General features: G+C 41.3%; 3 protein-coding genes across 8 annotated transcripts in view; 1 reads left to right on the top strand and 2 right to left on the bottom strand.

The window, feature by feature from the left end:
- LOC123980076 (mitogen-activated protein kinase kinase kinase 11) overlaps nt 1-3,822 on the bottom strand; it is a 49,755-nt gene extending 45,933 nt beyond the window's left edge. For both annotated transcript variants that reach the window (XR_006827367.1, XM_046064276.1), the window contains exon 1: nt 1,955-3,822. Coding sequence is in view for 1 of the 2 variants with exons in the window: in XM_046064276.1 (XP_045920232.1) it covers nt 1,955-2,711 (757 nt within the window). In the remaining variant the exon portion in view is untranslated. The remainder of the gene's footprint in view (nt 1-1,954) is intronic.
- A 4,273-nt stretch (nt 3,823-8,095) lies between these two features.
- On the bottom strand, nt 8,096-20,531 carry drap1 (DR1-associated protein 1 (negative cofactor 2 alpha)). Of its 3 annotated transcripts, none has more exons than XM_046064284.1 (7): nt 20,069-20,531; nt 18,137-18,209; nt 17,466-17,559; nt 15,923-16,048; nt 14,353-14,443; nt 13,261-13,349; nt 8,096-9,617 (listed from the first exon to the last, which is right to left on the bottom strand). In XM_046064284.1, exons 2-7 carry the CDS (start codon nt 18,189-18,191, stop codon nt 9,425-9,427), a joined length of 648 nt encoding a protein of 215 aa, XP_045920240.1. In that variant the 5' UTR covers nt 18,192-18,209; nt 20,069-20,531; the 3' UTR covers nt 8,096-9,424. The 3 variants fall into 3 exon arrangements, with proteins under 3 accessions (XP_045920240.1, XP_045920239.1, XP_045920238.1); XM_046064283.1 differs by having other exon boundaries at nt 20,092-20,531; XM_046064282.1 differs by lacking the exon at nt 20,069-20,531 and adding an exon at nt 18,861-19,427.
- Nucleotides 19,022-21,270, top strand: lg12h11orf68 (linkage group 12 C11orf68 homolog). Of its 3 annotated transcripts, none has more exons than XM_046064280.1 (2): nt 19,022-19,160; nt 20,060-21,270. In XM_046064280.1, exon 2 carries the CDS (start codon nt 20,104-20,106, stop codon nt 20,845-20,847), a length of 744 nt encoding a protein of 247 aa, XP_045920236.1. In that variant the 5' UTR covers nt 19,022-19,160; nt 20,060-20,103; the 3' UTR covers nt 20,848-21,270. The 3 variants fall into 3 exon arrangements, with proteins under 3 accessions (XP_045920236.1, XP_045920237.1, XP_045920235.1); XM_046064281.1 differs by lacking the exon at nt 19,022-19,160 and adding an exon at nt 19,207-19,598 and having other exon boundaries at nt 20,043-21,270; XM_046064279.1 differs by lacking the exon at nt 19,022-19,160 and adding an exon at nt 19,208-19,598.
- The last annotated feature ends 2 nt before the right edge of the window (nt 21,271-21,272 follow it).

The raw sequence follows: 21,272 nt of genomic DNA, 5'->3' as shown, positions 1-21,272 counted from the left end.
ATTGCTTTGTTGTTTTCTACTTTTCTGGCAAAGGCCACATCCTTTTGCCCCATGGCGTTATGGTCCCCTTGAGGCTCCAAACGGGAAAAAAAAAAGGTCTCCCCGCCCCCTCGTTTACAGATTTCCCCCCCCCCCCCCATGTGACTGCAGAGCACCGATGCAAAATGGCAGCCCTAGAAAGAAGAACTTGCACCACGATTCTGAGGAACTGACGCTGTATTCTGAGGTTTACCATTGATGCTTTAGTACATCTTGTATGGTCAAACTAACTGCCCCATCATCGGCAAAGCAGTGATAGGGCGCATTTATCCTTTAAAATGCCCTTATGTTCAGATGCTCTTTGTACCTGCGCGTTAAACCTGCCAGCAATTCACTTTTACAGAGCAGCACATTATTTGCAAACTGCTGAAATGACCCCCCACACCCACCTGCCCGCACGGTTCCCATCCGCCCGCCCGCCCGCCCGCCCACCCCCCTTTCCACTACCACAACAGGATATTGCTCAGTGGCACAACAGGGTTATGGCTGTATTGAGACATGTAGGGGCAGGCTAGGGACAGATTCAGAAGAATAAAAAAAAAAAACAAAAAGAAGGCAGGAGGCACTAGAGTGATACAATCTCCCGGCACACAGAGAAAGGGATTGTGTTCACTTTGGCCTGCCTGATATACAAACACAATATTAACATAACTCTATTTTCTTTTGAGCTGCAGGAGACATTTTTCCAGTGGAGAGGTATTACCAGGAAAGAACGTGACACAAGGGTGAAGAAGCCATGGGTGGAGTATGAGCAGCTGCTTGAGGGAATGGGAAGAGGAATGGTGGATGATCAACCAGTGAAACAGTTGTTGCTCAAGGGGAAAAAAACGGAAATGCTGAAAGTAGCCTGGGAGACAGGTATTCTTAAGATGTGCTGAATAGGGATCCTTAGCTTTTAACAAACCGAGAATCAAAGGATTTAACCTTCTGGTGCTTCTAACCAAGGTCATATTCTCAGAACCTACAGTACTGACTCTTTTTTTTTTTTTTTTTTTTTGCGGTGTCAGTCGTTCCAAGTTAAGCAAGGAGCAACCATGAGCTCTTTCTATTGTGGTGTACTTTGGCAATCAGGATTTGCAGTAAAAGACAGGATGAGCTGAGGGAGGTTGAAAATCTTTTGGACAGCAACAGATACAACCGCAGAGCTGACGGGGATTATATGCTGCATCCCAAGAATGATAATAACAGAGGGGAGGCCGCTGTAAAATTCAGGTGGCTAAAAGCACTGTTAGAGCTGAGAAAGACACTTCTTTCACTTGAAAAAGGGGGTCGGGCGGAAAGCTTCATCAGTGATAAATCCCTCTGCAGTGTAGCTTTAATGACAAGGTCCAATGTGTACGTGTCTGCCACGAGCGCCCGTAACACTGACGCAAGACCTGTCCCGCTTCCCCCAGACGACATCAAAGTCCAAAGTGTGACGGTGCTGAAACGGAAAGCTTGAATTCCTGACCTTTCCTAGCAATGCATGGCATTTTTTTGGCCCATCAACAACACATATTTGCAGGCCTTTCAGCCTCTGTAGCCTTGGCCTACCTTTTAGAGTCACATGACTGGGCTACGGTCCAAAAAGATGTGTTGTTGTACCACAGTCTTATTTCTTAAAGCTTTGTAATGATCTTTAACTCTAACTGTAGATACGACTGATATATTACCCCTACAGAATGACTTGGACTGTGCCAGTTATTGTCCAGATTCAAAAGTAAAGAGATTTTTCAATTTCCCAGACTAATGATATGCTTGAGTTAATAATTCTACTGGAGCACAGGCATTACTGTGTGGTGAGAGTGTTAAAAAGGTTGCCTTTGTTCTTGATATGGCCTTGTAAACACAGAGAGAAGCCCTTAGCCGCTTTGAATACAGTATTATACATGTTCAGTCACTGCCATGAATGACAATGCAGGCTTGATGGACTTACTGTTGTTGGATTTGAGATCCCGGTGGATGACGGGGACGATGGCCTCACTGTGCAGGTACAACATCCCTCTGGCTATCTGCACGGCCCAGTTGACCAGGACGTGTGGCGGGATGCGACGCCCAGCCAGCGCCCGGCTCAGCGCCCCACCTGAAGCGTACTCCATGATGAGGCACAAGTTGGGTTCCTGCAGGCAGACGCCTTTCAGCGCAATGATGTTGGGGTGAGTGAGCATGGCGAACAAACGGGCCTCCTGCCTGACATTCTGCGCCGTCACGCTGATGTCCTCATCCGGGTCTTGCCGGGCGGCTTTTACCGCCACCAGCCTGCCTCTCCATGTACCGCGATACACCTTCCCAAATCCCCCGACCCCGATGACCTCCTCCAGGCTCAGCTCCCGGAAATCCACCGCCTCGGGTTCGAACTCGCCCACCACAGCCGGACCAAGCTCACTGACCACAGCGCTGCCCGGAAGCTTCCCGTAGCCATTTGGCTTGAAGGAGCCGTAGTTGGACGGGAAGATGCCCACCTTGTTGTTGACCTTACCCGCCCACCAGCCTTCGTCCCCTGATATCTCAGAGTCCAGAGACAGGACTTCCACCAGGTCACCTTTACGCAAGGTGAGCTCATCTTTACAGGACGCCTCATAGTCAAATAAGGCTGTCCACACAGGGTTAGTGAAGTTCCCTTTTTGTGACTGCTCCAAATTTTTCCAGTTTGACAGTGGGCCACGACATAATATGTTCTTCAGTGGCTCCATGGAGCCTCAAGCAGATGTTTTGACTGGATCTGATTTTGCACCCCAAGGGTTTGAAAATAAAGTACAAAAGAGTACTTTATTGCTCCTCGCTCCCTTTCCTGTCTTTCTTGTTGGTTCATCAGGGACCAGTGAAATGTGTTCAAAAGCTTGACCAACAAGCGGGCTACAGGAGAGGACTCAAAGATAATTGAAAGGCGAGTGTCTTTCATTCGTTTTGACATTAAACGCAGCGCTCTCCATGTGAAAATGCAGGATCAGTCAAGCGATTGCTTTTGTTTGATTAAGTGTTCCAAAGCCCAGAGAGGCAGCACAGTCTCCACTGAATTTCTCTCTGTTCAAGTGATGTGGTGTGTGGTTTCCCAAAACTCGGTCAGAGCACAATATCATTTCACCGGCCTATACTTAAGAGGCTCTTGTTCTGAATCACCTTATTATGGGTAAATTAGCTCTTCTCTTTCCTCAATTAAAAGCGCCACCTGTTGAGCTCTGACTTTCAAAACTAAAAGTTTAAGGACAAAAATAAAAGTGTCCAAAGCACACGTGTTGCAACTGCAACTCCGAATGAAGGTTCCCACTACATTTAGCGGTCCATTTTGATTTTATTTTATGTATTTTTAGCCATTAAGCGCAGTGGCCACCACAAGCAGGAAGCGCGGAGAGGCAGAGAAGAATAGCAGGAAAGGAGCTTTCAGTTCAGCCAACCAGTGTTTTATGACAAATTTCAGGGCTGACCAGTTCGCATTATTAGGACCAAATCGCCAATAAACGCGTTTGACCGCAACTTTGCGGCGCTACCGCAGGAAATCCCGCATCCCTTTGCGGCAGAGTGTCCATACTTACGGTCTTATCAGAAGCACACAACGCGCTGGGCTCTATCGCAACATAAAAACTCAGGAACGGTAACAGGAAGAGCTCTCCAAACCTGCTGTACTTTACTTCATAAAACACGCAGTAAAAACAAATCCCGGATAGTTCCTAATTGAACCAGCGCGTGCCCTGGTCCCGCTCGGCGGGTCTGTACTTATAGTCGGTATCCGTATCCAAAGAGCGCAATAACTCCATCATGACTTATTATAATATTCCTTTCCTCGGTCAGTGTTCAGTCGCCAGGACCTCGAACCACTTCTACGTCTGCGCTTAGCAGTCAGCAGAGAGGGTGGGGTTTCAAAACTTTTTCTCTCCCAACAGGAAAAGAGTCAGATGACAGGCCGCGGTCACGCTAGACGCCACACAGAATGACATATCCGGTTATGACTGTCAAAATAAAACTCGGACACAAGCGCACTTCTTTCTTGTTGAGAGGAATATTTAAATGCTGTTTGCAAAAGTTTTCATTTAAGGGGTCAATATAAGTTTGCATGAGAAAAAAGTAAACAGTAGTTCATACAAAAAATGTAAATAGTATTTTCTTACTCAAAGTGTAACCAATGCAGTGAATCAAATGAGTAAACACTGACTTCTGTTTATATCCCTGATTAATATAACACTGAGGACAAACGCTATCCAACTCTGATGACATGATACGTAATCATTTAGTCAATACATTTTTACAGAAAGGCCACTAACACACTGTATATTATGTATTTATGATGAGTCTTTTGCAACTGGGCCTGAAGGTGCGTCAAGCTAGCAGAATGTAGGGGAAGTGTTAACTTTCAAATTAAAATAAAATCCGTTACCTTTCGATTACATTGGTAGGCTATTGTAGAGTTGACGTGAATAGATTCATATTTTTATGAAGAGAGTCTGACATTTTGGGAGTAAAAACACTTATTTTCATAGTTCTATTGTTATTAACTACAGTTTTAACAACATGGCACAGTGTAATCTGGCCTTTATTATTATTTATTTGAAATTCACCCCAGAAATCATATTTGTTTATTATGGCTCACTTGACAGAGTGGTAACAGTGGTAACCTTTTGTCGATAATTTTCATATACAAATAACATTAGATTTGTAAATGCTCCGTATTTGTATAGCGCCTTTCTAGTCTTTTTGACCACTCTAAGCACTTTTACACTGCATCTGCATTCACCATTCACTCACATTCATACACTGAGCCATGTGCTCAAACAGAAACTATCATTCACAAACATTCATACACTGGCGGCTCAGTATCTTGCCCAAGCACACGTTCACATGCAGCCTGGAGGAGACCGCAATTTCAACATTTTATGCCCAGTTGTTGTCTTCAGCATGTCAGTAGCCTAATGTATGTTACAGTTGTGTTATTTCATACACAGTTAAGTGTCTGTTGAATCTGCTGAGATATTCCAATTTAGTGACATTTAGATCAAATACTCAAGGTCCGTAGTTCATTAAAACTGTCCCCGTGGTCAAAGAAAAGAGGATAAAGTGCTGCTGATAGGTTTCTGTGGGGAGACAGCTTGGAAGTTTTTCTTTTGGCTGGTGTTACTTTGAACCAAAGAAAAGTTTCAAGCATCTTTTCAAGCAACTCATTTGTGGATTTACTGGTGCCCTATTCTACTTTAGAGTTTAAGTCTATTGTAGCTCATTTAAAAGTTTTATTCCAGGGTCTTTCTGTTGTAAAAGCACAAGAGTACAGCAGATTGTCTTAATACAAAATGTGCAAACTATTCCTTCAGACTCATTTCTAAACTGAATCAACAATTCAGTTCACTTTGACCTGCTACTATCTACTTTCTGATGCAATGTTTGTGAAAAGCCTGCAAATTTGTCCTCCTCTGATAAGATTTACCATAGCGAGTACAGCAGCCTATGGAAGCCCATTTCCACTGAGAAAACAAATGTATGCATGATTAAGATGTTAAAAAATACAGTACTCATGGTAAGTCAGATTGGTGAAATAGAATGAATCGTCTCCCCATTAAGACAGACCCTGTGCGCACTTATTCACGAGGTACAGCCATAATGTCATTGATTATCTGAATCTCCCGACACTCCGACAGGATCGGTCAGGATGACCTGACAGTAAGTAGCCTCTCTGATCATTAAAGTAAATCGTTAAAGCACAAACACAAATCTATTTATTCATGATCCATCAGAGGAGCTACCGTTTTGTTAAGAAGAGCCGAGCTCACTCGTAGTTTGCACCCTGCCTACAATCTCAGCAACAGGAAATAACGTTACTCTTTTACTCCTGGATTTGTTTTTCTGGTGCCGAAACGTTTCTCCACTTAATTTCGGGTTAAACTGGGTTGTAACGCACGTTAGTTAGATTGTAACAGGTATAATATCACCGATTTGTTTTTAGTAATGCGTTATATTACTGCATTACAGCAAAAAGCAATACATTTCTGTAATTCCGTAACTTTAGTAACGCGTTACTCACAACACTGGTGTTAAAATACTAGTTGATCTGTCGTGTGATAATGTCCATGGCACATGAAACAGTAAACACAATTTGTCATTAAAAAAAAAAGACCGCTTGAGTGAGTTTACTTTCCGTGATTGAAAACAGCAGCTTCCGTATAACTCCATAAAAGTGTGACGTATCCACCGGATTTTTCACGGTTCCTGTAAGTACCGTGTACGTGCTGAGGTTGTTTGGCATAATCAGACTTATATAAGCTCGGACAAAAATGCTGTGTTCATTCGACCCACATTTCAATTGTCCCGGCTCTCCCCTAAGTTAAAATAATTTAGTATTTTTAATATTTTTATAATTCATAACTTTTAGAATCATTTTTTCTTTTCTTGGTGGAAATGGACTTCCATACCAGCTAAAACATTCTTAAATCAAGTTAAATTCCAAGATTACAATTTCAAACAAGAGCCACAGAGTCCCATTAGAAACATGACACACTGATCATAATCTTAATATGTTTATTGATAACCTAGTTTACATTTGAACAATAGAGCTCTATAGTTACAGAGTAATAAGGTCTATCCGGCTTTGGATACACACACCAATACTGCCCTGGTAGGCAGTGTTGGAGAACTAGCCAGACACAGCTAGATTTTGAAAGTACCCAACTAAATGCCTGCAAAGCTAATGACATACCGTCATATCATCAATAATGATTTAGCTGCAACCTCACAGAGCTGCTAGCAAGGCTGAATTCGCACCTGTTTTCTTCATATCTTAATCATTGAACGGTTTATGTACTCTTTCCTGTGTGCTTGTTTTGACAGAAGGGTTTTTATTAGTATATAAGGTGTGAGGAGTTTTCCCCTGTACAATATGATGTGCGATTTTTATATAAATAAAATTAGCCATGCCTTACTGCATTGTGTTTATTAGTACATACAATTCGATAAAATATCCCACATATCAACTACCATGGTGAAGAAGGGGCATAATGCTCGAAAAGGTATTTCAAAATAGCAAATGGCCTGAAGTACAGATGTTAATGAGCTGGTTCCCACAGTGCCTTCTGATCAAGGCCACAACATGGCTAAAACACAAGGTGCATTTTAAACATTTGTTTTTCTAAGTAACCACACAATGAATGGCTTTTATTCTTGAAAAAGGTCAGGGAATTCCTTTTTCCCATGTTTCCAAAGGTGCAGAGCACTTAAAGTCAAAGAATTCACCGGAGGTGATGGGAATCAGGTGGTCACCTTTGGCCCGGCCGGCTGCTGTGTGGAAACAGTGCGCTTCCTTCAGTTAGCCCTTTGATGCCCCCCCTTTCCCTGCCCCACGACAGCCATTTGTTTGGACACCAACCTCCTAAAGTTAAACAGAACCGCCCCCCCCACACACACAAAAAAAAAAACACACACACACACAGAGCTAACCCCACCCTCCTCACAGTCCGCTGAGTCAACGCTTGTGCAGGAAGGATGCAGTTGTTTTTTCTGCTCGGGGTTGCTTGGTCGGTTGGGTGGGTGGGGGGCAAATGGACTGTTTAAAAAAAATAGGAGGGCAGGAGGAAGCAGAAAAAGGCTGGACACACTCAGTGTGCCGGCTACTCTGAAATTAGTTTCTACGATATGTCTGTGACAGCAACAATCGCCTCTCTGTGAACACCTTTCCACAAACGTGTACTGTCTTGTACTTATCTGATTCAAATACCAGGAGGAAGCTGCGATGTTGAGGATAAATGCCCTGCCCTTGTCTTTCAGGTTGCAGAAGTCATTGGTCTGTAAATGAACATGAGACGCATCCATGGGGTACCTTTTCACAATGCAAACAGAAAGCAAAGAAATCAGAAGGTGCAAGGGGGCACAGCATCGAGGCAGGACTACAAAGGATGTGTTCCACACCTGTGAAATTGAAAAATGAAGGGAGAAGCGCTTTGAAATATGTGGCTTCAAGATGCTGCAGGAGTCAGGTTTTGCCCTTCCAGCTGGTAAACAAAGAACTGTGTATAAAGGCGAACGCCGGTGCAGATTTGCTTGATGTGGAGAGCAGTTCAGGCGATTCATCTCTGATACGGAAAACACAACAAACCCAAAACAAGCGTTTCTTTTTTTTAATTGAAATATGAACTTTATTTCACCCATACAAAATAAAAAGAATGTTAAAAGTTTACAATACAGTGTCAACTTCAAATGTCTTTTTGGGAACATTTCATACCGAGACTGACACATAAATGGGAGCCCCATCTCTGCTTTCAATGGATACATTTAAAACAAGCTAAAAGAGGGGAAAATGTTGAAGATAAAGGAGAAAGTTACTCAAAATTGGAGGGTTGGCCAAAATAGAAATTAGAAAGGAAAAAGGAGACAAACAACTTTAAAAACAAAGTTATGGTCCAGGGGTCACAGTATACATCTGACGGGCAAATAAGGGGAATTTAATGGCCGTGTAAAGAAATATATGGGAGGTCCAAACGGCCATAGGCTCTGACAGCGTCAAAATCAACAACAACAAAATGTAAATCGATAACCAGCTGATATGGTTGACCTCAGGGATGTGGTTGTGAAGGTTTACAGTTCTCTTGATAAAAACGTGAATTAAAAATAGAAACTAATTCAAAAAAGCTGTGGCTAAGTTAACCTAGAGTAAAAATACACCTGCTTCCTTGTTTATGTTACAGCCTGACAATTGGACTGACTAGCAAGTTGTGACAAAGCCGAGAAGTAGGGCTCACATCTTACTAGCGGTATTTCATAGCCAATTGATAACCTAGAAATATAACACTTCATGGGTGAGTCGATGACCTCCTTTCCCTTCGACCAAGTGCTGATCTCATTCCAAATACTTTATGTACTGTTGCCCTGAACTCATCTCAACTTTGTATGAGCATCAAAGGCTATAATAAGACTTTAACTACCACTTAGATTTTTTTCAGCCGACCTGAGGGTTTGAGTGACTGATGTGTTCACTTCATAATGTCTACGACAGAGGACTGAGGAAGAAAGAAAAGTGCCAAAAAAAAAAACAAAAGCTACCAGGCAACACAAACCACACCTATCCTGTCTGCGAGGGCGCATGGCAACAGTGACGACTGCCATTTTTAATAGTCAAAATAGAACGACTGACTTGTTAAAAAACATCCTCGTTGGATTCTCCTCTACAATAAAATAAAACCTTTTCTTTTAAAAGAAAAACAACAACAACAACAAAAAAGAAAATTAAAACACATAATATACAACCAGTTTCCTGTCTCCTGTTGTGCTGTCCCTTACAGCCGGCTGCCGAGGGCTTTTCTGTCAGCGGGCTGCGATGAAGAGTCTTTCCCTCCTCTGCTTGGAGCGACCGCCGCTAAAACAACTTAACAAATCGAAAAATAATGCGTAAAGAGTGTGTGTGGTGAGTGGTGGAGGAGGAGAGAGGAGGGAGCTAAGAGTCATAGTCTTCGTCGTCGTCGTCATCCTCGTTTTTGTGCGGCGCAGGGGGTGGGGGAGGTGGTGCGACGCTCATCATGGAAGGGTGTGGGGCAAAGGCCATGCCGCCCTGGGGCTGGGCAGGAGCCATGGCACCACCCGCTGGGACCATGCTGCTCATGTGCATGTACTGCTGGGGTGAGTTCGAGCTGCGGGGGTGCAGGCAGAGGTGGAAACCAGGTGTTAGGAGTCATGTCCAATCAAATTAAATGTACTCTTACAAGTACTTTTTCACTCAATCTTTGCCATTACTATAAGATCTCAAGTTGTGTGTCTCTGATATACACGATATACTAATAATATACAATACACTTCTATATACACTGTTGTATTATTGCCATATTACAAAAACCCTAATTTCAACAGGAAATGATAAAACGTGCCCATCAACAGCACACAGAATGACACACTCCACAGTGAACACACCATATTCTCAAAACCTGCTTAGAGGAAGTAGTGTGAACACAATGGTTTAAGCACTGTGTCTAGTGGAAGAATAGCGCCCTCTCCCTGTTTCTGGCTGTAATCCACCAAATTTCTCTGTCTGAAAAGGTGGCAGACAAATGTAACATTTATAATAAGAGCAGTGGGCTTCCAGTGGCCATATTTAAAACCAAACAACTTAACAATCATGTAGATTGGAAGGGACTCGCTCTGTATAGCGATAGAAAGTGGTCAATGTAATTAATTTTTTGCTGTATAAACATACTTTCTGTTACAAATAAGCAATTCAATACACTCAGGTAATTGCTGATACATCCTTTGTTGGTCTGGTGTGACCAGTAGTTTATGGTGGCTAATGTTAGCTTATCCTAGCAAAATGTTGATGTTGCTTTGTAACATCTTGCTTATATTACCGAGTGTCTTGACTGACTTGGTGACTCTAGTTCTTGTTAATTTCCAACTATTTTGATAATCAATTAAACGCTTAATTTTTTCAGAAAAAAAACCCCTCTAAATTCTCTGGTTCCAGCTTGTTAAATGTGAATGTTTCTGGTTTTCTGCTACGATAGCAAAATATCTTTGGGTTGTGGCCAAAACGAGACATTTGAGGGCAACATCTGGGACTTTGGGAAACACTGATCGACATTTTTAACCATTTTCTGACATTTCAGAGACCAAACAACTAATGGCTGAAACATTGGTTGATGTTCAGCCAAAGACACACTGTAATAAAAGATAAAGATTACTGACTAAATGTTCTACTTAAAATGTTGAGCACATCTCAACTGTGCCATCATAAGTAGTCAATCATTTAAGCACATGTATGTCAATTTACATAATGTATGTAAATTATGTGTGATTGCAGCCAAAATGCACTGAATTGTAAATGCTCTGTATTTGTATAGCTCCTTTCTTTGCGACCACTCAAAGCGCCTTAAACTACATCACATTCAACCATTCACACATATTGATACACTGACGGCAGAGGCTACCGTGCAAGGTGACAAATGCATCAGAAAGAAACTAACACACACACACACACACACCGATGGCACAGCCTTCAGGAGCTACTTGGGGTTCAGTCCAAGACACGCATTTAAAGTTAAAACGAAAATGTTAGTAGGTGCTGGTAATTTTAACATCAAAGGACTCTGACTTTACTCAGACATGAGACCAACATGCTAAACTGCATAAGTAATATTATGTGAAGAAGTATTGAACAGCTTTGCAGGAGATGCTTTCATATTACACATTTTTATTTCAAAACGCCCATTTACAAGAGTCTATTTTTTATTTTGTACTACAAATTTCTCTCAACAAAAGTTTAATTTCATGTCGCTTTTGATTTAATAATGTCACTTTTCGGGAGAGTGGTGCTGCCACCAGTGGTGAGGGCAAGAAAAATGATTCTTAGATGCATAGTGATTCTCTCTTGAAAGATCATGTCTCACTGCAGAAAAGTCAATCGGATTTTAACCTCCAAATCCCTCAACCCCCTCCCCACAACCCGCTGCATGGAAATTAAACAATATTGATGCATCGAAAATTCACATCATAGCCCTCTGAATCGCATCGTGAGGTGCCTAGAGATTCCCTCCCCTAGCTGTTCCTGCCTCACGCGTCCCCTGGCTCTTAAGCAAGCTCAACAAATGCTACCAGATTAAGCTAGCACTTGTTAGCTAGAGACAACAAGGTCAAAGCGATAGCGTCACAGCTTTACAAGATGCAGCCATAAAATCTTACAGGTGTGCAGTTGAGACCAAAACAAAGGCCGGGTTTGAAGATGGGTGCGGTCCGACCCACGAGTACTGAGTACTCCTGTACTAATGTGAGTAGGCCTGGATCGAAACAAAAACCTGTTGACGGGCGTCTCTAGTTTGATTCTAAACATGTTCTTCAGACACACAAAACAGAGACATTCTCTGCGGTCACTCAAGCCAAAAGGAGCTAGCTAACAGCGGCTCATTTAGATGTTGAGAAATAATAATAATAAAAGTGCGCATGCTGCTGGCCAAGCTAGTTAGCTGAATTCGTTCTTGTTGTTGCTCTAGCTAACAGGCTACATTTGGTTGCAGTTATTGAGATAACTTCCTTAAGAGATGGAGGGGGCACATGACTGGCTGAAAGATGATGTCAACATGAAATAACGTGACATGAAATTAGTGTCATTGGGGAAAATGCCAATATGAAATAAAAACATGTGAAAAAAGGACATTCGGGAAAAAAAAATTAAATGATGATTAAAAGATGTCCAATAAAACTATTTCATCATAGAGTTTGAATAATATCTTCCCAAACTGTTGGTTCATTTATGCTTTTAACAGAATGTATAAATATGATTATTAATTTCTTAATGTCTTTATTAATTTAATTTTGAACACTTTGGGGTTCCACATGAAAGGGGTCAAATTAACTTCCACTGGAAGCGTCTCAGACGCATTTCAGCAGCGGAGCACATTGTTGGCTTGTTGTTATTTTGTCTTTTTGTGCTTCTACTCTGCTTACCAGCATGGGCTCTCTGCGACCTGGTTTTGTTCGGTTGTCTGCAGGCTGCATATGCCATAGGGAGCACTTCAGAGTAAGAGCGTATTGCCCGCTTGATTTTGCTGACATGTTTAGATTTTGTTGATTTGATCATCAGTGCTTGCTTTGTGCGTTTCTTCTATGATTAAGTAGGCTATGTAAATAAATTGTTCTTTTTGTCTGATTTAACTGTGTTTTTTGTTGATTTATGATCGGGAGTATGCACAGTGTTTTATTTTGAAAATTGACCGGATCGATGCCGTGCTGTGTCTGACTTCCTGCCCAGTTCCATCTGCTCTGTGCAGCTTGACGTGGCTTCAGTCAAAACTAGACATGTGTATTCTTCGCGGAGCTGAGCCGAGAGCTGCATCTGGCACACTTCTGGGACACGCTGCAGCTGTGTCTGATGGACTCCCAAGCATTGACTAGAGGGGCCGCGACCAGCACCGGCAGCCGCGGCATAGCGGACACATGCGGACTCATGGACTTTACTGTCTACTCTTGGGACTGTAGCAGCAGGAGGGTGCGCACGCAGCCAAATCGCCCCTTGGCTGTAAGTTTAGGAAGCACTTGATGTAATATGCAGCAGAGTTTTCCATGAGCGGAGCACGCATGTTAAGCGATATCAAAGGCGATCACTTTCATTTAATTTTGGGAAGCTAAAATCGTAATTGCAATGTATATGCAACAAAGTACTACATCCCCTCTCTGAGAGGACAATTGCAAATACTCAAGGTGAACATTGTGATGTATGAACTGTTATCTGTGGACCTAGACACAACCTGGATTATACAGTATCTCAATAAACGTGGGTTTTGTCTGTACCTGTGGAACCTGGATGCAGCCTGCTGATTTGTGCTTGACTGAGAGCCGTCCTCCTCGTCTCCATCTGTCTCGCTGTCCTCTGAGTCATCCTGTTTCCATCACAACAAACACACCAGTGAGCCTTCTTACTTCAAACAGACACAAATTGTTGAAACTGCTTGGAGTTTTATTTGAATTTTATTCCTGACCGCATGATGGGATATTTTCAGCACATAAGACTATTAAGTATCATTTAAGTTTGCAAAAAAAATCTCTATTTTCAATACAATTATTTGCATGTTTCCTATTGTTTATTCTAACCTGTTTCGCGCAGTTTAACTCATTTGCTCTTTCCCTGTGTTCCTGTTGCTCCCTCAACATCTCTGCTTGGTCCGAGCGTTACAGTGTAAAGTGTCATTTCTGATTGGCTGTTTGTTTCTAATCCGAATACTAGAAGGATCTGGTTACTAGTGAAGTAGTATATTAGTTTGTAACTATCTACAAAGACAGCTAGCAATCTTCAAAATAAACCATAGTTTGCTAAGTTAGTTGACTGACGATGATGATTCCAGGCATTATAATCATTAATATACAGTAATTATTAAAATATATATAGCTTTAACTTGTAAATGTTAGCATTTCTAGATTAATATACAATTGATTGGATTATTATACCTTGGCTTAGTGGCTGGCAGTCATCAGGGAAAATTAGCTGAATAGCTCAGTTAGCTACAACTATTATGGAGGTACAAAACACACAAAAGAGAATTAAATAAAAGTTCATAAACTAGGAATGTAACCAAAACCTATAAAGGCAAACCTGAGAATGCACAGAGCAGATATGCTGAGAGAGCAAGCATGGGTTTGCAAGCACACAACAGGGAATTTAAGAAGAAAACTAAGGAAGATGTTATGATTGGCACTTGTGGACAATAGCAGACACCAAAATAAATGTTTGCTTATGTGTGATGATAATTTTCTCTTCAACAATATTTAATGTGCTTGCATATAAAACATTTTGGGGGGCTCAAAATGTCCCATTGCACACTTAGGAATGGGACAATGGGAAATCTGTAGATGGCCATTTGCCTCTGCATGCAAATTAACTCCCACCTCTTGCTCTGACTCTGTGCCGGACAACTTCTTGTCCTTGCCTTTGGTGCCAGCCCCTCCGTTCTTGCGACCAGACCCTGGTTTTCGACCCCTGGAGGAGACAACAAAAAAAAATAACGTTATGTAAAAGTTTTTTAATAAAAACATGCCATGTTCCCTGTGAATACACTAATATTACAGTTACAGTGATTTAACAAATGTATTATGTGGTGACATAATTACAAAAGACAGTTTGGTGGGAGAATTTTGGGACAGAGCTTTTTTTAAACATCAAAACGTTTTCAGTTTTAAATGACTTCTTCTGAAGGTACTTTGAACAACATGAGACAAAGATTTACACTTTTTTATTTTTTTTATTTGAATATTTTGTGCAGAAACGCCCATTTGATTGATAAAACCAAAACCAAATTACATTCAAACTAGGGCTGAACGATTTTGAAAAAATATGCAATATTGATAGTTTTGACTGATATTGCAAATGCGATACAATTTGTGATACTAGAGGGAATTATCATTGTTACGTCTTTATTCTCATTTTCATTTAAAAACATACTAAAATAAATAACGATGTGATATTTGCGGGGATCTGTAACAAACAAAGATTTTTACTTAAACATGACGCAGAGGCCAGAACATCTCTGCAACACAACAATCTTCATTTAAATTTGTATTTTGACACACATATCACAAATATTGCTCCTCCTGTAATTTGAAAATTGCAGTAGGCCATTTTGTGATTTCAATTAGATTATGATTAATAATTCAGCCCTAATCTGAACATTAGTTTTTAAAACAAACAAAAAATTAGAAAGTCATTCTGAAGCATAAATCTGCAGGGAAAGTTACCCCACCATGCCCATTCAGATAAACAGAGCCAATTCTGCAGAGGATAACTTGACCGATACAGCTGGTGGAAATTACTGTCTGCCATTTATATTCAAAGACGCTGTGACTGCACATCCCTCATTCCCATATCTGAGACAAAGTGTCTAAATATTTGGAGCTTACAACCTCTTTTAATTGAATCGCAATTGAATCAGCCACACTCTTCAGTGAAAAGAAGTCTTCTTACTGATTTAATGCGTGTAATTCTCTGCCAAGCACTCTATCTAGCTTCAATTTAGAAGCAGTGCCAAGGTTTGATTTGACAGTCAATTCGGCTTTTTCTTCCCTACAATCCTCAATAATTAGTTCTCGCTCTGTAGAGCTGAAAAATGTGCGCTCTCTTTGTACTTAATCTATAATCACAAAACAAAGCAAAAACAGTGACATGGTAACAAAGCAAATGTAACCCTCCCTGCGTCCATCTGAGCAGTGTTGTTATGTTTGTGATGAGCGATTCAATTCTTTCACATAGTGGTGTGAATGAATGATGAGCTCACTAATCAAATGATTAAGGATAGAGTGACTGGACAGGGCAAATTATCATCCTGGTATAGTGACGTATGTGAAACCTTGCCGATCTTAGTTTCCTGGTGTCAACTTTGAATTGACTGTTTCTTCAATTTCTTTGTAATCGTGGTGCTTATACGATTATGTTGGGGTGTGTGTGTGTGTGGGAGAGAGATACCTGCGTGGGACTTTTTCTCCTCCCCCCTCAGTGTGGTTCTCTTCCCCCTCGCCCTGCATGTCCGGCACCGTTGCCACCAGGTCTTTTAAGAAATCAAACTGTTGCTCCAGCTCAATACACTGCTTTCTGTGAACACACAATTTTGAATCAGTACATGTCTTTCTCCACAGGCTTACACGCATCCCTTGTCGAATGCTTTCTGAATCACTACGTTACAATGATAGAGGGCTCAGTGGCTGATGACTGTCGGCCCAATCCTAACCCGTGCAATATACCGTACTGTGTAATAGCGTGCTTTAAAGTGTCTTTGTCTAAATCTAAAGGAAATGAAGACATAAAACCTTTCCAGCTACATGTATCCACAGTCAATTTACAACCTTAATATGATTTCCTGTTATTATCCAGCTGTCTGAACCTCTATATATCTATGGCATGTCAGTCAGAATGAACTGAGCAGAGGATGACTACTAGTCAAACTTCAATGCAGTGCAATCTAGACGAGGGGCCTGTTTAAAAAAGCAAGTTTGACAAACTCTGAGCCTAAACCGGAAGTCTGAGTTGATGAACTCTGAGATTTGGTTGCAGAACAGCTGACCTGAGATAGTTCAGCTGAGTAGGTTCACTCTGTTATGCCTGTGTGTGGGGGATGGTGCTATGATTCACCACGGCAACGGGTAAATAAAGAGCAGAGCTTCCATTTTAATGCAGATGATGATGAATGAAGTGCTGGAATCCTATACTGCATTGTTTCATTTTAAAATCTATTTATTCAGCTGTAACATGACGGGACAAAACGCAGGTGGCAGCAACTGAAGATGAAAATATGGATCAAACATTTAAGTTTACTCACGGACCTATGACTGTAAAGTCACAGTCCGACCCAGTAATGACAATTTTGGTGATATGCAGTTGAAAATCTGTCTATGTTCAATCGGACTATACATTTTTAAGGCATCTATTTTACATTAAAATTCTTTCTCAACAGCATTCAGTGTATAAACATTTCGACAATGACACTGAAAGTCTGTCAAAACACACAAAACACATTAATACTATATGCAGCCCATATTCAAAAACTTACTTTTAAACTACATTTAATCCAGTTTTGGAATCTAAAAAGTAAGTAAAGCTGCACCACTAAATCTAAATATCTACAACATGAAATGCTAAATATGACAGAAACAACATGACAAATGAGTATTCATTGATCAGTGCCTGAAGCTTCATACATATATGTTTTATATAAACAATAATGTAGCCTACGGGCACTGGTTGACAACCTGACAGCTGCCTGAACATCCACAGAGTCACAGTGTTACGAAAGATGATGTAGCCTATAGATTTTTTTCGAAGCTCTGATGTACAGAGAGAGCGCCGTCTCTGACCTTACACTGACGACAGACTGATTCATTAATTAATTTACCTCCCTTTCTGGAACAAAAAACTCAACAGTTTCCTTCATCTCAGAGTTAATACTAAACCCACGTTCTGAAACTGGGCCCAGGTTTTTTATCAAGACACACACACAAACACAGAAACTTACAGATGCGATGTTGTCATTGTCTTTGCATTCCTAGACTGGGTGACATGACAGGCCTTAGTAAGCAGTGATTCCAAAAAAAGCTCCAGGGCTCTCGCTGACGTCTCGGTAAAGGAAATTATGATGCGGCAGGTCTGTGTCCTTTATTTAAATAAAACAGGTTCGCTTATGCTGTGACTGTGCAGACCCAAACAACATTCAATTTTGAAAATGTAAAACATGAACAGCAACAACATGCAGTGGGCTGATTGTGACTACTATTACAGTGAATACAACAGACGCAACAAACATCACTTTACACTAATAACTAACCGTTATTAAGTACAGATAAGTGTGCCAAACCATGACTTCTACTCAATAGAGTCAGACTAGCAATGACTGATTTTTTTTTGATCACTGATTAACCTGTAAGTAATGTTTTGAAATGCCCATCACAAGTTACCCAAGACTTGAGAAAATGTTTTCTTGTGTCTGACCAACAGCCCAAAACTACTGAGGATATTCAGCTTGATTTCACATTAACTTTCTTGTTAGTTTACTGATTAAGCAAGTAACTGTTTCAACCACATCAGACTATATTATTATTATTATTTTTAGGCATCATTCTGTGCATTCAAAACACATACTGATCATGGAAACCTTGGAACTGTGAAGATTTTAGGTAGGAAGGATACAAATAATAACAGGTACTGCTGCAGCCACTTTGCCTATTTCTTCATCTGTCTGCATAATCTTCTTAATCCTTGCCTGTAATGAGAAAAGGTTTAGTTTTATGTACTTGAGTAGTGTTACAGTAAGTCAGTGAGTGGGAATATACCGACACTGTAAAGTTTCATCGTTTTTGTTAAGTTATAGACTTCAAGATAACTTTCTGTGTATCAAAACACAAGGCCCGATACTTAGATTTTAACATACCAAAATACAGTAACGTTAATTTACAACACATTTTTGAATCGTCGACATCTTTAAAGAACTTTCATAGCATTTATCTTTAAAACCTTTCATTCCCGTCATGTTGATCAGACTTTCTGTAACATAGTGTACGCACTGTGTCTGCCTCGCATTAGTTTGCTTCATATATTACCAACAAACAACAGATTTGCTCAGAATTATAACCTTTAGTTTCACTTAGCTAACGTTAGCTTGTCATGCTAAAAACAACCTTAATTAGTGGACTCGCTAGTTTACTCGCCTTAATAAAGCTAAGCAAACACTGGGAAGCACATTAAGTTAGCCAATTCAATGAAACCAACGTCTTGCGTGCTGTTACTAGTGTAATTTACATTTAGTAATAAACGATCCCTGGTCAAAAAAACAGGCCGAATCCCATTTAAGCTAGCTTTACAGTTAGCTACTGTTAGCTAGTCTTAACACCGGTTCAGCAAGGTTTAAACTTACCGGAGGGAATCTGGCGTTGTATTTCTTCTTTTTGCTGGGCATACTTAAATTACCTGGATGGCTAACCCTAAAAATAAAATACAATATATTCTGGAGTACTATTCTATGTCATATATAAATCACATCCACTGCGCGCGCACACACACTAGATAGCAGTAGCTAACCGGCTAACTCATTAGCACGCCGTCGTCACTCGGTCCCTGCTGCCTTGCGGGTCAGCTTCGTTCCGCAGGGTCCCTGCGCCGTCATGTTGGAGCGCACGACGACCCACAACTTGTACAAGGATATGTATACATTGCGGTCATTTTGAGCTAATAAAACACTAACGCTGAGTTTGTTGCGTTTTATATCTACAAGGAATAAAAACCAATAAATGAATGTCCGCTGTAATATAACTTAAACACTCCAATGAACCTGTCAACGTTACACTTAAGAGACGTTGGATACGTAACTTAACGTTCTGCTAAGTAAATTTAGAACGTTACTGTTATACCATAACTTATGCTTGAAATAACGGTATTGTGCTACAGCAGGGAGGTATTGTCTTTTTTTCTAACAACGTAGCTTAACTAGCGCACTTTGAGTATTTTTTATTATCAAAAGAACAAGCAACTCCCTAGGCACGTGATTTGGTCGATAAACCAGGCATAAACTGACATTTGAACTGAGATTATCATACCACCGCCGGGGCTGCGCCTTTGCGGTACAACACTGGACAACAAAACTCAAAATCTGCAGGTAACGTTAAGTTAGGTTAACTTAAGCCTTAACCGTCAATAGTTTGAGATCAGTGTGCGATAATTGTGCATGGTCTAACGTAAGTTGTGCTCAATAGCTGGCTGTGAGTAAGCTTTCTCCAAATTTGTCAACGATTTGTGGACGCTTGGTAAAATGACTAGCTAGCCGGCTAGCTAAAATAAGATTAAATTGCGACATGAAATTAAATCTGCGTGTTTAATTATGCAAACTGCAGACGAGACACAAACGAAATAGATAGCAACTTATTTTTGTGAAAGAATAGGTGGTGGACAGAAGTTAGCTATTGAACAATTGTTGCTAATGTAGCAGGCTAGCTAGCAGCATTAGTAAATATCTACAGTCTAGCTGTCCACGCCTGCATGCGTTTGTACTTTAGACGAACACAGAGGCTGCACCTGTGGTTTAAATATCAAAGTACACTAGATCTCCCTCCTCAACAGGACACGCACCAGGACTTAGGACCTAGCCTTACACTGACGGCATTATGGAGGAGGAAGAGGCCTCTGTAGATGGCGAGGTGGAGACCCCCTTTGCGGCAGAGACCTATGCTGCTGAGGCAATGGCTGCAGACATGGACCCCTGGATTGTGTTTGACTCGAGAAGAACTCCCAGGTCCGAGTTTGACGGCTGGCTGGAGAGCAACAGGCCCTCACAAGTGTACAGATTTGGTGACGAGGAAGGTGGTGCTAGCCCAGTTGGGTGGATCGCTGTGCGAGGCACCAACTACTGCCCCAGCCGTGGGGATGTTACGGGTCTCCAGGAGAGCTGGGAGAAACTTTTGGCCAGTGGCCGGCCTGTCAGCTTCCAGACAGTGAAGGAGCTGGCCCTGAACCACGGCGTGCTCACGGGCAAGTGGCTGATGCACTTGGACTCTGGTTTCAAGGTGGACCGTGCCTGGGAGTGTGTGGCCAGAGCAGCCCTGGATGGCAAGATCTCAACAGTTAAAGTCAGTCCTCATAATCCCAAAGCAGAGGGAAAGCATGTAATTTGTGCCTACAACCAGAACTTCACTGACGAGAGTGAGGTTTTAAGACTGGACTCCATCATCCGTGCCACAGGGGTCAAATGCCCCCTTTTCTACAAGCCAGATGTGTACACACACCTGGGAATCTACCGAAACAACCGCTGGAAGCTTTGTCCAACAATTTATGAAAGCAAATTTGACCTGGAGTGTGTACCCAGACGATCCCACATTGTCAACAAAGTCACCAACCTTGAAGTAACATAAGCCTGTCAGAACAAGAGAATAGTTTTGTAGGACAGGTAAATGAAGAGACACTTTGTGATGCCATCCACTGGGTTGCGCAGTACAACTCACTTGACTTACAGTTTTGGACGTCAGTGGTTGAATTTTCATCAAGCCCTTCCTTGTGGCAAGAAAGCACAAAATCGTATTTCAGCCTTTATTTCTCACGCTAATGTTTTCCAAGTGACCTGAATTAGTGTCACGTTTTTGTATTGAATATATTGTTTTCAGAAGTAATGAGTATTTGTGTTCTAGAGGTTCTGTTTGTAACACTTACCTGACAAGGCGGTTGTCTGAACAACATTTAGAAGAATACTTGCATCCAATGAAGAATTTCTTTGGCTTTATGTTTTTTATACTGATCCATGAAAGTATCCAGCCAAATAAAGTCTACTTTTGAAGACATC

This window comes from Micropterus dolomieu, linkage group LG12, assembly GCF_021292245.1.
Source record: "Micropterus dolomieu isolate WLL.071019.BEF.003 ecotype Adirondacks linkage group LG12, ASM2129224v1, whole genome shotgun sequence".
Lineage (NCBI taxonomy): Eukaryota > Metazoa > Chordata > Actinopteri > Centrarchiformes > Centrarchidae > Micropterus > Micropterus dolomieu.
Note: the sequence above shows the minus strand (reverse complement) of the source record. Positions and strands in the feature narration are given on the sequence as shown.